Source organism: Chanos chanos, chromosome 6, assembly GCF_902362185.1.
Source record: "Chanos chanos chromosome 6, fChaCha1.1, whole genome shotgun sequence".
Taxonomy (NCBI): domain Eukaryota; kingdom Metazoa; phylum Chordata; class Actinopteri; order Gonorynchiformes; family Chanidae; genus Chanos; species Chanos chanos.
The window spans coordinates 46833400-46849823 of record NC_044500.1 but is presented as its reverse complement, the minus strand read 5'-3'; the positions used below and the strand labels follow the sequence as shown (position 1 = coordinate 46849823).

At 42.8% G+C, this 16424-nt stretch overlaps 1 protein-coding gene across 1 annotated transcript; it reads right to left on the bottom strand.

The window, feature by feature from the left end:
* Positions 1-7683: 7683 nt before the first annotated feature.
* Positions 7684-12743, bottom strand: kbtbd12 (kelch repeat and BTB (POZ) domain containing 12). Its single transcript, XM_030778701.1, has 5 exons — positions 11674-12743; positions 10652-10922; positions 9992-10142; positions 9440-9637; positions 7684-7853 (listed from the first exon to the last, which is right to left on the bottom strand). Exons 1-5 carry the CDS (start codon positions 12741-12743, stop codon positions 7684-7686), a joined length of 1860 nt encoding a protein of 619 aa, XP_030634561.1.
* Positions 12744-16424: the final 3681 nt, after the last annotated feature.

The following is a 16424-nucleotide window of genomic DNA, read 5'->3' as shown; positions in this document are numbered from 1 at the left end:
TGCTGGTGGCAGCTATCTTTAAGGATGACTCTCCACATGATTTCGCTGTCAGTGTGTTTCTGACTGGATCTGGGATTGGACCATCACAGTAGGCATGGCGATATGTTGTATTATATGGTTCACTCGCAGCTTGATGCAGAAGTAACCGCGGCAGCTGGACGCGAGGAAGTGTCCCTGTGTTAGATGTTTTTTCCCGGCAATAAGTGGTATGGTACACGCTTAGAGGTGGTCCACTCGTAGCGAGCTCCTCCTTTAGGGGAATCCATGACAACAACTCACGTTTGAATGTTGCATCGTTGCCTTTGGGGGTACAGACATACTGGGTGTGCGATCCCTCTTTTGGCACATTCTAAATGTGAGGAAGAGATACAAATTCATTAGCAATTTAATACACCGGCATTTAACGTCCGGTTAGTGGTTATCCTGTTATCGCACAGGTAATGCAAACTATCATGTATCTGTATCCCATCTGTGTGCTCTTACAAAACTGTGAAGAGTCTCTGAATTATTCCAGAGGAATTGTTCAGGATTCAGTTAAAATCTTACATCTTCGTGGCACCCATCGCAGCTGAGGATTAACCCCCGATTGTCAAGCTTGGAGAAAAAGTGGTTCCTGGGATTTTCCTAAAAGACAGACGCGAAAAAACAAGTTATCGGTAAAAAACCATCCCTGTTTTCATTATCTAAAAAGCCGTATTTTATTTCAGTGAGCGAAACAAAGACAAACGATTAAAAACTGAATGTAGCCGTCATCAAAAATCTCCAGTGGTGTTGGACACAATCTAGTTTTTTGTGCTGTCGGGACCCAAGTTACAATAAGGGTTATATAGCATCATCTGGTGGTGCATTTAGAATGTGCATGTCAACCTGGAGTCGCCGAAGTAGCTTGGCAGGTGGAGGAGGGCGAGCAGCAATCCTGTACTGCTGAATGAAGTCATTCCTGAATTTGGTTCGAAAATGTCCATGGAAGCCGCTAGGGAACTAGTCATAGATATTTGTAGAATTTAATTTGTGGCACATTACTCCCACATGCTACTTATATATAGTTAACTTGGGTTTTGACTTCTTGCGTCGTGTTAATTAATTCAAGGGATCAAAACAGGCGTGACATAATATTAGAACGACATTCATGCAAGTCCGGCTCCTGCTATGTCAATCATGTTAAAAATAACAAAAGCCTATCAATGAACTTGAACGAACAAACAAACAAAAATAATGACTTAACGTTACCCAAGAACCAATAACGTCTCCAGACATCACTGTGGTAGCCCACGCATCCACGAGGAATCAGCATGCACGGTGAACAGTGTAGTCGTTTGACATTGTGACGCACTGTAGTCAGTGTTTACGCTTTGTTTTCTTGGAGTACCAATTGTTTATCCGAATTCCTGATACGTACGCACGTTACTTTATGTCTGCGTAAATAAGACATGGTTCATTCGTCTGTTGATGAAGGTTGTCCTCATATATTTCTTGTTTATGTTAGTCTCTGATTCTTCAACGGAACATTTTAAATATTAGAGAAAGGCCACGTGCATAGACACCTTATTACCACGAGAACATGTTTAACGATTTGAACTGGTTTTAACGTTGATGAAAAACCGTTGCTCTCCTCACAGATGTAGATCATTAGCTAAAATGCCAACTCCCAGAAAGTGACCATTCAAAACGTGTACTTTTATAGCCTGGTAGGTGTATTAAATCGTTCTGTTTTCAGAGTAGAACACAGGAGGCATTTAATGCTGTGCCTAATTATTTAAGTATAAAAATATCTTCAGTGCTTTACTTGTTTTTGACCACACTACTGTATGCGATAAAAGTTAGCCGAGGAAAAGACGGCTTTCTTGGTGAGGGCAAACTGATAAGCTAGTTAGCGTTTTTGTAAAGTACTGTGCGTTCATGAAACGTTAAAAAGCGCAATCAAAAAGTGTATCTTAGTGTACTTCAGTAAAGTTTTACAACAGCTGACTTGTCTTTATATTTAACAAATTGTGATTTCTTTTTTTATTATAAATGTAACAGATACACGAGAAAATGAAGCCCAACTTGTGGAACATAAAGGACATTTTAAATGTTCCAGTAGGATCGAGGTATGCTATTGGTGTAAACTGACATCCTGCAAAATGCATAACACAGAGCGAATTTAAACCTAGTAATTAGTGCATGTATGAAAACATTGCCATGTTCATGGGGGTATTCCAGAAAGCGGGTTTAGGAAAAAGTGTTTTAATAGAGGAGCTCTATGGCCTCATTCTCCTGTCAAAACAAAGCCATAGGGCTCTTCTATTAGGAGGTTTTCTACTTGCTCTGAATCAGCTGACTCAGAGTTTTCACTAAACCTACTTTCTGGGACACCCCGCAGATATTCCTTTTTGATTCAGTGAATGAAAAGGGGTTGTATTGTACACACAGACAATGATTCTGAAGGTATGTCTTGAGAAACAGAACTGAGATAAGGGGGTAATTGGTCCGTCCAGTAAATTTAATGAGGCTAACAGTACTGTGTATAAAACCCAAATGTAAACTATCCAACTTCCCCAAGTTGCCAGCATAGCTATTACTACACCTAAAAATAACTTATTTAAAGACTAAGAGTATTTACATTTGTCATAACTTACAAATTTGTGAAAGAAATAACATATGATTTAAACTACTGTAATCGCACATTGTCCTGCCATTAAGTCAGAGTGTTTGTGCCGAAGAGAAAGTTACTCCAATCCAATAGTGACTCCAATCTTTACTCCTCAGTGGACCCAAGGCATGCAGCAAAGCGGGTGTGACAGGTGACTACTCCAGTCTGACAGATTCACAGTTTTTGTTTGGCTCTCAGTTCTGGCCTGAAAACTCACAAGGCCTGTCACAGGACCTGGGTTTCCCATCAAGGGCCTCCCAACAAAACTCACAAGAGGTACAGAACTGCACACGTTTGGTTTTCTCTTCGGTGCATGGTCCATAGCCGATAAAATGATTGACAGATTTTGTCATTAGTCATTCGGCTCGTGAACGCTGTCCACTGTGAAATGGAATCTGTTGACAGATTTTGAATGGTGAGCAGAGTGATGACATGCTTGTCAATGGTTCACAGGCGACTGAATCAAAAATCTCAACAAATTATCAGACTAAACCTCTTCTGTTTGGAGGAGATGGCAAAACTCCAAATTACAGCAGTGCCAAATCTATTAGTATTTTAGACCGGTTTGAGGGGGACAAGAAGAGGACAAAGGAGAAATTTGAGAGGTGAATATTCTCACTGATTATCTGGCCTCAGTTCATTTGCTCTGGTCAGGCTGTATCTGTTAGGTTTTCTCTCTTTTTTTTTTTTTTGCACAAAATATTGATGGTAAGAATTATGTTCCCTTTCTAACCTTTAGTGAGATTTACAAGAATGGATTTCTGCAGCTGAAGAATGAGTTGCTGGAAAATGTGAGTGAATGAACCTCAAAGTGATTTTGAGTTCCTGTTTTATTAGACCATACATTAAATCAGTTCGCTGTCGAGGTTAATCTTTGAGAAACTGAATTTTGTTTTAGATGAAGCTGACTTTGAATCACCTGGAGGGGAGCAGTGACTCTGTCAAAACATACCTAACAGAAGGATTAGACGGTTTTACAAAAACAAGTATGTCCATTTTCATAAAATGGGGTACTGGTACTATGAAGTTATCATATGGTTTTTTTTTTTTTTAATTCTCAGTTGATAAAATATTCTCAAGTTAAAAATGGCAAAGCAGCATGTAGAAAGAGCTGTTAGTTTTCTGAACAGGGCAGCTGGACAGCATCAACCAATGTGATATTCCATTGGGAGGCGGGTGGGTGGTCATTGTAAAGATTCAGTTGAATGTTGCTATAACTCACAAATAGTGCATTACACAGACACTGAGGTGGTTTTAGTGTTGGACTGATGACAAACATGAATAACACATTTTAAAAACAGGCAAATTCATTAAAAAAGAAGAAAGAAAAAAAAACGATAGTGAAAAGACAGCTCTGTCTCTTTCAGGCCCACAGTTACAGTATCTGTTGGACAGTGTTGTTCCACATCTGCGCTGATTTGTATGGATCTGGCTAATATTCTGTCATTTGTATGCACTGCAGTACAGGGAAACGTGGTCAGTGTGAAGGAGGGAATGTTCTCTCAGTTTGAGGCAGTAATAAATCAGTGCAGTATCCAAAGCCAAACGTTGAAAGAAATAGGAGAGAGAGAGGCCCAGGTGAGACAGAGTGAGGCACAGCTGCAGATTTCGACAAAGTAATATAGCTTTTTAGCGCTCAAATACAAAACTCATTCATATATCAAAGTTTTTGGGGGTTTTTTGTGTAAATTTATCAGTGCTAGCTGGCTCCATAGCTTACTTTAAAATTGTATGTGTGTAAGTTCCTCTTTGGTACTCTCTAAATCATTTTTCTAATTGCTTAGACGACCTCGGCTATAAAGGACCTGAGTTCACGTCTGTGTGACCTGCAGAAGGATCTAGAATCTATGAAAGAGGAGCAGAGCAGGGAGCAAAGTATGCTCGGAGAAATCCTGTCCTTTCTCGAAACCCTGAAGTCCCGGAACACTCAAAGGGTGGATCTGAATCCCGTCAGATCGACAGACAACGCGGTACAGACGTCTCCGGGGCTGGTGGAGAGATTCTGTGTTGTGTCAGAGGAAAAACGTTACACTGAGGGTATGCACTTGTCTGGCGATGCTCTGCCCCAACCTGGAGAAAAAATACCCTGTTCTGCCACACGAGGCAGTCTTGAGAAGCCAGAAAACTCTCTGTGTGTCCTGTGCCTACCCCCAGCAGAACAGCAGTGTACCCACAATGCTTTGGAAGAGATGAGAAAAAGCAATTGGCAGAGGCCGTACTGCACACGCTCAACTGCTATCAGCGGAGGAGGACCCCTACCTGCTGCACCAGCACCTTCCCTGCACTACCCAACAGAGAGCTATGCAGTGAGACAGATAACCATCAGCTCCTGCATTCCGCCCAGTGCCTCAGAGGGTGGCTTTCCCGGCAAACCCTTAAACGCCTTTGGTGACAGGGGAGAAGTAGCCAAGCCTAAGAGCACGGGAACTGCTGACGTGTCCAAACAAAAGAAACCCACCAAGAGGGCACGAAAATCTCAGGCGTTGAGGAGGAAGAAGAGAGCCTTGGTTCTGCCACAGAGGAGAACAGAGAACAAAACAAAGTGTGATGAGGACACACTGGAGCTCAGCCATCGCAGCCAAGGGCTCAAGGAAAATCGATTGCGGGTACCTCTGGCTACAGTTAATCTGTGTGGTCAGCACACTCACAGAGCTGTTCCAGACAATCACGCGGCACTCCCGCACGGTGGCATGGCTACACACGTTGACAAGAGAGGGCACCCTAATGCCATGTGTGCCCGCTCCCAGAACACGGGCAGCTCTCACCACAGTGTGGTCTTTAAGGAGGCGTTGTGGGGACAGGCAGTGCAGCAGCCGGGAAGCGATGTCATAAAGACAGACAGGGGGCTCTGGCAGCTCTTTGACATCGACAGCGATTGAGAGTGACCGGAGCATTTGACATGCGACAGCAACTCTTACCGAGTTTGCTCGCAGTGTGGTCTCTAGAGACGTGAAGTTTTGTTCGACCGAGTTTATGGACCAGAGACTCTCAGATTGAGCTCTGCCAATCCCGTTCTGTGTCCTGAGTGCTTGCGCAAACTTTTGTCTTGTTATTCTTAGCTACTGTTTAAACAATTCTGAAATATATAACCCTAAACATGAAATGTGGAATGTTTGTCTTCATTTATTATGACTTACCATTATTATTAACTACTTTAGTTATTCATTACTGTGCTTGTGCAAAGGAGATGACGAGAAAGACAGAGGCAGTGGAGATGGGGAAAAAACTGGAGCCATTTTAATTTTTTTTTTTCTTCTTCACAATCAAATGTAAGATAAGATACTTAGTGTATCACAAGTGACTTACATGACACATGGTAGTATTTAGTTCAAGTAGCATTGGGACTGTCCGATGACGGTGTAGTTTGTGTTTCCTGAGCTGTTTTTAGCACAGTATCTGTGGCCCTCACCAGTGCTGGTGAGGTCATGTGTGTCAAACATGTAAATATTCCGTTTCTGTTCTGTGCAAGAGGCTGGCCCTCCTCTAAATGAGCCTACAGTCTGCTCTTCTGGACATTCAGCTTAATTCACTGCCATTCAGCCCAGTGCACTTTAACACAGCCATTACAGGGAAATACAATACGAACAGTACAGACACTTTTCAGATCCGCTTGCACAAAGGAAACAGTTAACAAATTCATGGATCTCAAATCTCTTGCAGACTCTTACAGTGAGCACTGTAACTGGCATTTTAAAACCCCATGAATTTATTTCTCCAATCTCAAAGTCACATTAGTTTTGCAGATGGGAAAATTGTAACTGTTTAGCATTAACATACGCTGTGCAGGGTTCAATCCCACCCTAAGACGAGCCGTCAAATAGCAAAAGTACATTATTTAAACGCTAAACTACACACAATAAATGTTTAACTACTGCATACAAAACAAACAAACAAAAAAGAACTAAAAACAATTCTAAATTATATTTACAAAGCTCCAATGATGCATTAAAGTACTTTTAAGTGTAAGATCTTTGGGACACGAACAGGCTTTTTTACACAGTCCTAATGAATGAATTACTTTCTAGATTATGGATTGGCTAATAGCATTATACAATATCCACTCATACTTTAGGTTGTTTTGAATGAACTGTAATGAAACACTATTGCAGGGGGGGCACAACTTATGTTTTAGAAAGGGCCTATTTCACAAAGACGACTCCAGCAAAGGGCCACAAAAGTTCAGCATCCATCTCTGGACCTCAGACCACGACTTTTTTTTTTTTTTTATTGTCTTAACCAGATCAGTTTCTTATATAGAATTATTCTACTTGTGTTGATGTCAGTTACATATGAAACATGTCTTGGTCGGTCAGAGATAATGCAGAGCCTCTCTGACAACAACTGGTTAATGTTTGGCTCTCGTGAGATGATTGCCAGGATTTCATTAGGAAAAAAAAAACGTTGATGTCCAGGGTTAGGGTTAAATCCTCCATGCTCAAGATAAACCTTTTGTTTTATTACTCGTACTTGGTTTTGACATAGACATGTTAGCACTGAAATAACTTGGAGATAATCTAGTCTGCTGTCATGACATTGGTTGTCAATTATATGTTGCCTGAAGTTCTGACGATGCGTGATGACAACAACAACAACAAAAAGAGAAATTGTCTGCTAATTGCTGATCACATGACCTCTTACATTTCACAATATGTGTTTGAGCAAACGAACATGGATGAAATTCTTTCAGAGGCCTCGGTGTTGGGAAAACAAAGGGAAAACATTAGAACATAAAAGGGTAGCAAATGTGAGACAGCAAAAATATGAGCTGCATGACAATGTGACGGAGATTAAAATATTGTAAAACAAGTACGAGGTGGCAGTGTTTCTACGTTTAACTGAAAACTGTGTTAAAAAAAAGGTGTTTATTTTGGCACACGCACCGGTGGGCAGAGTAGAGTGTTTCACCGGGCCATGTCTGGCCCATGGGCTGTGTGTTGTGCACCCCTGCAGTATACGTTTAGTGTTTCTGTCCTCTCCAGTGCAGTTTGGGGAGGGGGGGGTTTGGGGTTGGTGGGAAGGGGGGTGGTGGAGGGGATGTGGGTTGTTGGGACTCATTCATCCACCAGATCTGCAGGGGGTGGCATTAGACCCCTGGGGTTGAGATTAGCCACCAGACAGACGTCGTAGCTGTCGTGCATCAGGACCTGTCTCGCCACCACCGTCCACTCATTCTCCCATGGGTCCAGCTGCAGGATGTCTTTGGTGATGTTGTCGTGGCGATCTGGGGAGGACAGAAGATTGAGTTGTGCTGTTGAGATTTAGAATTCGAATCAGGGATCCTTCTGTGTAAGAGTAAACAAGGGGCGGGGGGGGGGGGGGGGGGGGGCAGTAGTTGAAACGAGGGGGGGTAGTAGTTGAAACGAGGGGGGGGGGGCAGTAGTTGAAACGGGGGGGGGGGGGGGCAGTAGTTGAAACGAGGGGTTTTCTAATTCTTCGTTTCTTCTCCATTTCCTCATCGTGCCCTTTAACACACGCAAACCTCAACCTCTTATATTCTCACCATCTTATATTTTCACCTGTAAGGATGCAGATTTTTAAAGTCCTGACAGTTATGACAAATTTGTCAAACATCCATCTACAGAGTTATTTTAAACGTGTGTAGTGTTTGAGGAAAGAAGATGTGAAAATAAAGGATTACTGAACATTTTCTTTATGTTTTATCTGACCCAGCCTTGGCTGTATTCATAGATATTGAGCTGAGGAAAAAGATGTGTTCAGGTTGTCAGGGAAATAACCCCTGCCCTGGGTCAAGTCTAACAAAGTTTATTCTCAGAAATTGAGATCGATTTCAATAACTTAACTTCCGCTTTTTAAATCTGAATTTCGTTACACTAGAAAGCCAGAATGTAAAACACATTGAGGGATTAGGTTTCCAATACGTGTTAAGATAATTGCCATCCTTGTTAAACAATTTCACGCTGTAGCTCTCGCTACAGCACACAAACTCCCTCCTCTGTTTCCAGCTCACCAGCCACCACCGGCCAGTTTCACTGGACCTGCATTTCATTAGGGGGCTGATGCAATGGTATGTTTTTAGAGATAGAGCAGTTGTGGACCAATTACCCCCTTATCTCAGTTCTGTTTCTCAAAACATATTTTTAAAATCATTGTCTGTGTTTACAATCCAGTGGCAGCTGGTGAGCAGAGACAGGAGGAACAAACCTTCCCTTTAAATCCATCATTAATTTCCACCTGTTCCCGTTAATCCGCCTTGATTAACAATAAAACTAACGATCTATTTGCGTAAACAGAGTAAATGATTACCAGTGTCGTTTTGTGATAGAGTTACTGTTTTTTGCAAACTAGTTGAGGCCTGAGTGCTAAACTTTATTGTGCTTTGCACTCAACGCTGATGCATTATACAGATAAAAGATCCTCAGGTGTCAGCTGCTATTGTGGCATTAAACATTCTATGACATTCTATAGCATTCTACGGCATTCCATGGCATTCTATAGCATTCTATAGCGGTTGCATCATGACACCACTGTTCTTTCCCGTATTTGATTAGCTTTATTCCAGTTAGGTAGTGTAATAAGATGAGGAATTCAGCCCTTGGTGAGCACTTACAGGCAGACCTCTGCTTCAGCTCTGCTCTGCAGTTTGCGTATGCGCAATGTCAGTCTATGGCATCCAGTTAATATCCATGCACATTTCAGGTGTATTCAGTGATAAATGCTTGCTGTATTTTCAAACCTGCAAACTGTGAACTGAAAACAGTGGGAGGTAAGTTACTGAAATGATTAAAAAAACCCAAACGGAGCCCTGTTTTGAAGCAGACGGATTAACCGTGCCCGGTAGCTGCTTGCCTGCTCCTTTGTAGTATCCGCAGACGTACAGCTTCCCGTCCACCACCCCGGCGTTGGGAGCATTGGTCCGGAGGGACAGGAGAGGCCAGGGCAGCGGTGGACCCGCTCTCCAGAAGTCTCCGTCTGGGTTGTAGATCTCCACGACGTCCAGGCAACGGCGGGACTGGCCCCGGTCCACCCCTTCGCACCCGATGCCCCCTGGGTGAGTACACGTAGTGGGTTAAATTCATCACTTAGGTTCTAGGGAAGGTGTTCTGTTGGAAGAACTGAGGCATGGAAATTTGAGTGCGACATGAACCCGAGAAGATATTAACTGTTTTATGCCAAGTGTTTTTAAAATGATAATTGGTCCTATGATTATTGATATTTATATCATTATTGGTCCTGTTAGTATCATGCCTTCCTATCTGAATACGGGCTGAGTTCTACCTGGAAAAAAAATGTCCAAGTGCTCTTTTGAGATACAGCGATTGGCTAGTATGTTTGGCTAGTATGTTTTGTTATGGAACAGTGGTTCTCCAGTGTATTAACGCGGCTTATCGTGTCACTCACCTAGAACATAGATCTCGCCGTTCAGCGCCACAGCACTGCAGCGGTATTTGGAATACTTCATTGGGCCCAGTTCTGCCCACTTGTTGGTTTCTGGGTCGTACTCCAGCAAGCGGTTACTCATACGGTCTGGCTCCTCGTCATCTTTGTATGTCTGTCACCCGTCAGACAGGCCAGAACAGGTGCACAGAGAGAGAGAGGGAGGGAGAGAGAGAGAGAATGAGAGCATGGAGAGAGCTTACACGGATAGTGTTGGATTATTAGCACTTTTGCCTTTGCTGTGTTGTTTGTCTATCAAGGAACACACCAAAACATTAAATGTTGGATTTACTTAGCCCAGTTATGACAACAAACTCCGCTTAAATGAGATGGGCAGCTTCTAAATAGTATAATTTAGTTGTTTTTCCTGAATAATATCATTTTGATGCTACTCAACACATTTACATTTCATTCATTTTTTTTTTTTTTTTTTGAGTGGACCAGTTATATCACAAAGTGTGTGTGAATTACATATGAAAAAGATGCAACACCAGACAAGACGAATCATTAGCCAAAGACTTTGTCAACCCAGAGTTTCTACATTACATATTCAGTCATTTTGTGTTATATATACAGTCAGTCAATTTCCTGTTCCCTCACTCCCACCCTCTCAATGTCTTTTACCTGTGGGGTTCGCCCACCCAAAACATAGAGGCGGCCCTTGAGTCGGACCACACTGTGATAGGCCAGAGGCATAGGCAGGGGGGCGGCGCTCCTCCAAGGCCCTCCCTGTAGACACCAGCGTTCTACAGAGTTAGTGATGAGGTACTGATTCTTCAACTTCATCTGACCCCCCAGCAAATACAGGTTCTCCCCCAGAGAACCTAACGCGTACGAGTCACGGTACTCGGCGGAACACAGGTGCTTCCAGCTGCCCTGGGCTTCCACGTTATACCTGCCCAGACAGGAGATGAAAACTTAAAAAAGGATCAGTCGGTGGGATTTTGGAAATATCTGAGTTAATCTGGATATCTGAGTTAAAAGATTATATGTAATTCTCTGTAAGTGTTTCTGGATGTGCAGAGCATCGACTGGATGGAAAACTGGAAACACCACATGGAGAAGGATTCACAATTACGATCACAGTCACATGGGTATTTGAGATATTAAGTTGAATATTAATTACGGATATGTGTCAGCTATTAAGGAGTTCTTGCATTTAGTATTTTGATGTGTGATGTTTTTAAAGCCAAACGAGAAAGCTAACAGGGTTCAATTAGAGATCAAATAGTTGGTTTCTCAACTGTAGGTGCAATGGTTAGAAAGCAACAAAATGATCCACTTTGGCAAATGAGATGGTATTGAAAATCATGGCACCACATCCACAAACAAAAGAAAACTAGTCTTATTTCATATCCTCAAAACCTCTTTAAATGAGGAGAAACATAGCCACGCTCTCCTTATCATTCTAATCAAGTTCAAAGTCAAGTTCAAAGCAAACAAACGTGCACACTACTAAAAACTGCTCACTTGTGGACATGGAAATAGTGGAAATGGTGATCCCCTTTGAGTACAAAAACAAAGAGGTAACTTGAATGCAAAGGTAATGGAGTGTATGGGTCTAGGGGTTTTTCATATATCCCGTCTAAACCCTTGATAATCGTCCCAGTAAACCCCATTTCTCTCTCTCTCTCTGGGCTCCTCACCTGAAAATCTCCACGTTCCTGTCCTTCTGTCTGGCCATCCTGCGAGCTCCCAGCTCCCCAGACACGATGATGTCGTTTCCCTCGGTAACAACCCCGGTACAGACATACCCGAGGGCGTCGCCATAGCGAGGGGAAGTGATGTAATGCGTGCGCCCAGTGGATGGTGCATAGCAGAAACTCCGGTCGGTGTAGCTGCTGTAGCGTGAACGTATTCCTCCTCCGTCATTCCCGATGCAGAGCAGCAGATCCGTGGTCTCCATCCCGTACCTGAGCTTCAGACGTCTGGGCGTAGCGTTCGGGTGGAGTTCGGCAGCCTCTATAGCTTCCTCCATCATCTGTGTGCACTCTGCGTCCGCTAACAGCACCACGTTTCTCTTCAGGGTCTCCCGTAGGTAGTCAGGGCTCACCAGGGGCAGTCGTACCTTCTTCAGGAGTTCCGCCAGGTGCCGGGCCCGTTCTCCTCTCAGCGACTGGTCGTGATTAACCCAGCGCAGCACCACTTCCAGGATGGTCTCCTCCCGCGACACGTTCAGATCGTCTGAGCTCAACAGCACTCCAAGCTGATGGGCCTCCAGCTCCAGCACCTCCTCGGTCAGGCAGACTTCGGTGAAGTGCTGACGTAGGTACCGCTGCGCCTGGTCGGCCAGTTCCTCAGCGCCCAGGTCACGGGCGTAGTAATAGATCCCCAGACAGTTGGAGGCATCCATGTTCTCCGTCATGTAGACCTGGCAGCGGCTGAAAACGTCGTCCATCTGCAGGAGGAACGCGGCGACGGAGACGCCCTGCACGTTCTCGTTGGACAGCGGCAGTTTGGAGCTGTACATGTAGTTGAGGAGCAGGGCCAGGCTTTTGGCCGGCATGTCGCGGAGGAAGACTTCCCTGTGGACGCACTCTTTCAGGCCGCACGTAAACATCACCCGGAAGTAAGGGCTGAAAGCGGAGAGGACCACTCTGTGACTCGGGAAAGTGACGCCCTCCGCCACCAGGACCACGTCCGTCAGCTGCTCGGTCTCTCGCATCCTGTTGAGCTGATCCAGCAGACCCAGCCCGTGCTTGGCCCTCAGATCCATTTCCTGGGGTTCGGGTAGAAGTGGATTCTGCAGAAGGATAATGCAAAATTCTGAACTCAAATGAACCTGCCCCAGATCTGGGACATTGTGGAAGTAATCCCGGAGGCTGGAAAAACCTTGTCTGCGAGACAAGAGGAAAGAAAGTTGAAAAACGACTTTTGTTATATGTTCATTCTGGGTATTTGCATGATAGTCCAATATGTCTGCCCACTTTTATTTATTAGCAAGCTGCATCAACACCATTTGGGTCTTACTTCATCAGCTTTTAGTGTGGCTTCATCCACAGCTCTGTATTGACTGATATTTTGTATTTTACAGATGTTTGGAAAACGTTGATGACAGTTATTTCTGTGTAATAACCACATCGAACAATGTTTACATATTCATCCACAGCTCTGTATTGACTGACATTTTATACTTTACAGATGTTTGGAAAACGTTGATGACAGTTATTTCTATGTAATAACCATATCGAACAATGTTTACATATTCATCCACAGCTCTGTATTGACTGATATTTTGTATTTTACAGATGTTTGGAAAACGTTGATGACAGTTATTTCTATGTAATAACCATATCGAACAATCTTTACAGGTTCAGCCCCGCCCCTCTTCAGTCAGCTTTAAAAAAAAGAAAAAAAATACAGTTTCATCGCTGTCTATTTGGTTTTTTTTCATATTACATTTGTTGTGTTTATAATATCTGGTTAATGTCTTTAATCTAAAGCCGTTCCATTCTTATTTAATTCTCTTTGCTATTTGATGCTGATACTATTTTGACTTTTCATCGTGTGTGCGTTTTTACTTTTATTTATGCTGTTTTTACAGTCTCTCGAACTGTAAAACACTTTGAGCTGCAAAACATTGCATGAAATGTGCGCCATAAATAAACAATAATGATGATAAATGTTAATGTTGTTATTGCTCAAACGGTTGCCACTCATGCAGTTAACATTCAGTCCATTAAAACACGTTTGGACCCTGTAATATCCTTGAGATCTGCCAGATACATTAACCCCTCTCTAACCTGCACAGTCGCTGTCCTCAAACTGTTTGTTTTTCTGAATGCATTTGAGGGTTGCTCATGACGCACCAGTTAATGTACCAGCGTGTTTCACCCATTACCAGTCAGTCAAAATCAATGCCACTCCACAGGGACAGACCAAGCACCCTCCACCCCGGCTCCCCCACGCCCCCGGGTCCACATGGGACTGGGCGTCAGCCAAGCCAGCCAGCGTACTGATCACAGAGACAGGGACAGTTCAACTGCGTTAAAAAAACCTGCACATTCAACACAGAGCCATACCAGAGTCCTGTCCTGGAGTCTGTCCTCTGAGTAGGCAGAGCGGCCATTTAACAGCACCCTTAACGCACTGTCACTGTCACGGTTTTGCCACCGAAAAAAAAAGAGAGAGAGAGAGAGAGAGAGAGAGAGAATGTGTTTACTCAGTCCCTGCTGTGGCCCCCTCCAGGCGGTGCACCCTAAATATAGAGCATGATGTGACAAGGAAAGAGTGGGACAGAGACTGGGGCAGTCTCAACAGGAGTGGACAACACAGCATGGAAATGTCACACAGACTGCATACAAGCAGGAAGGTTTAGTGACCTCCTTCACTCAATGCTTTGACTGATTTGGCAGATGTCCGTTTTTCTATATTTTTTTAGCTGAGGATTGAAAGCGTGTTTCCTTTTTTTTTATTTAGATTTATTTATTGTGTGAGAGAGAGACACCCCTGCCAGGCGGTGTTGTTTTGGCTGGAGCGCTGAGCTCCAATTTCACCAGATCATTCTCTTAAAGGGACTGCCTGAGATTTTATCTCCCAGTGGGAACCACCTCACTCAGGCTTACTGTTCACTGAGCTTCCCCTATAACCACGCAGTCACACCCCAAGCATCAGAAAGGATGGTGTTTTATACGAAAAAATGTTAAAAAAAAAAAAAAAGGAACAAAACAAAACAAAAACGATTAAAGTGCAGCAGTGTCAACTTGTATACAGACATGTACGCAAATAAAACCATGAACTCACTTCATATTTCCTCACCTATCAGATAGGGATTGTTAATATATTTACTATGTGTCGTTGTACGACGTATCGTTGTAGAAATGTTTTAAATTTTTTTCTGTGAGGCCTTTTGTGAAAGTGAAAATGTACCTCCATCTTTTACCACATCTTATAACGAAAGGTTCGATTACAGTGTAATGCTAACTTACTGACTGAATGATATATTTTCTTAGTTTTTGGTTTGGTCCAGCAGTGAATTATTGTGTATTTTTTTTTGTCTGAATACCCAGTTCTTGTCTCTTTTAAATTGTCAGTATTAAGCTTAAAATGTTCCAGTTTTGTAATGTACAATTTCAATCCTTTTCTAGTATTGATAAGTGGCTTTGCCAGTACACATAAATACATAATAAAAGTTTGTTCCAATTATGTAATTTTAGCGTTCAGTGTTATGTATTTTGTTATAGTTATATTGTGAATAATTAAGTGTTATGTTAAATGTAGTGCACGGGGTCAACACAAATTTGGCAGACACTGGGTTGCGGTCTCTGGAGGATGACTTTTGAACAAGCAGTCCAGTCATTAGCGGACTTATTAACGAATGAGTGAGTCATTGCAGGGAAAGGTACAGATGAATAGGACAGCCGCAGTTTTATACAGGAGGAATACACAACAATGAACCTCTGTAACCTACTCATAGGCTTCTCTTGTTGAAAAAGTACAACACACAAACCCAACAGACACTGTACATTAAAGAAAAAAACATCAGTCTTGTTTTATTATTTAAACAATGTCGTAAAACTGTACATTTTTAAAAAACATTGCCAGATCTCATTCCAGATGTGGGACTGTATATGCAGGAGTACCAACGCAGTCATTCTGTCCCTCAGCAGAAGCCCTACTGTCTGGTGACCACTGTTCCAGTTAGAATAGTTTAGGACCAGTACGGCAGTGCGGAATATGTGCCTACAGAAAACCCTGAGTTCATTTTAATGAGCATCAGTGCTTTGAGGATGCTTTGTTGCTGGCGGAAAACCAAGTTCCTCTCATGGAGAAGGTGTAGGCTTACTGAGGTGTAGTGTTAGTTTGTGTGAGATGTGAGTGGAAGAAATGCATCCTTCTCTTTCTTACGGTTCAATGCTTCAGCGCTCTGGTTTTTGCGGTGTCAGGCCTTTTGCGTAGCTGGTGTGCTCTTCCTGTGTGGAAAATGCTGAAGTTAAAAATGTCCCATTATTGAATTAGGTTCCTGTCATTTTTAACCTGTAAAGCACAGAGTCATAAGTTCATCCCCTGTTTTTTTCCAGGACTTGAGTAAAATTTTCCATGAATGAATCCACTTGTGTGGCATGTACACAATACAAGGATTGTGTAGCAATGGAAACAAGGGAGGGTGCTGATTCTGCAAAAACACTGATCGCAGAGTTAAGTGTGTAATTCTAATTTGTCCTCACTTAACCTTAAAACAGAGGGAGATTATAGCGGAAATTCATGTGCCTTGTGATTTATGTCAGATTTGAGTAAATTAGATAATATTTATCACCACAACTCCCACTAATGACAATGATATTAATTATGATTCCGAGTCCTACAAAAAATTTTCACCGTTACTGCTCTGAAGGCTGAAAAGATTTTTTTAAACTATTATTATTGTGATTATGATTATGATTATGATGGTTATTAT

Excerpts from the sequence above, each read along its gene's own strand:
- kbtbd12 (XM_030778701.1), bottom strand. The coding sequence starts at position 12,743 with ATGGATCTGAGGGCCAAGCACGGGCTGGGTCTGCTGGATCAGCTCAAC. Across the intron at positions 10,923-11,673 it reads AGGAACGTGGAGATTTTCAG|GTATAACGTGGAAGCCCAGG; the intron begins GTGAGGAGCCCA and ends CTGTCTGGGCAG. Across the intron at positions 7,854-9,439 it reads CGGATACTACAAAGGAGCAG|ATCGCCACGACAACATCACC; the intron begins GCAAGCAGCTAC and ends TGTCCTCCCCAG.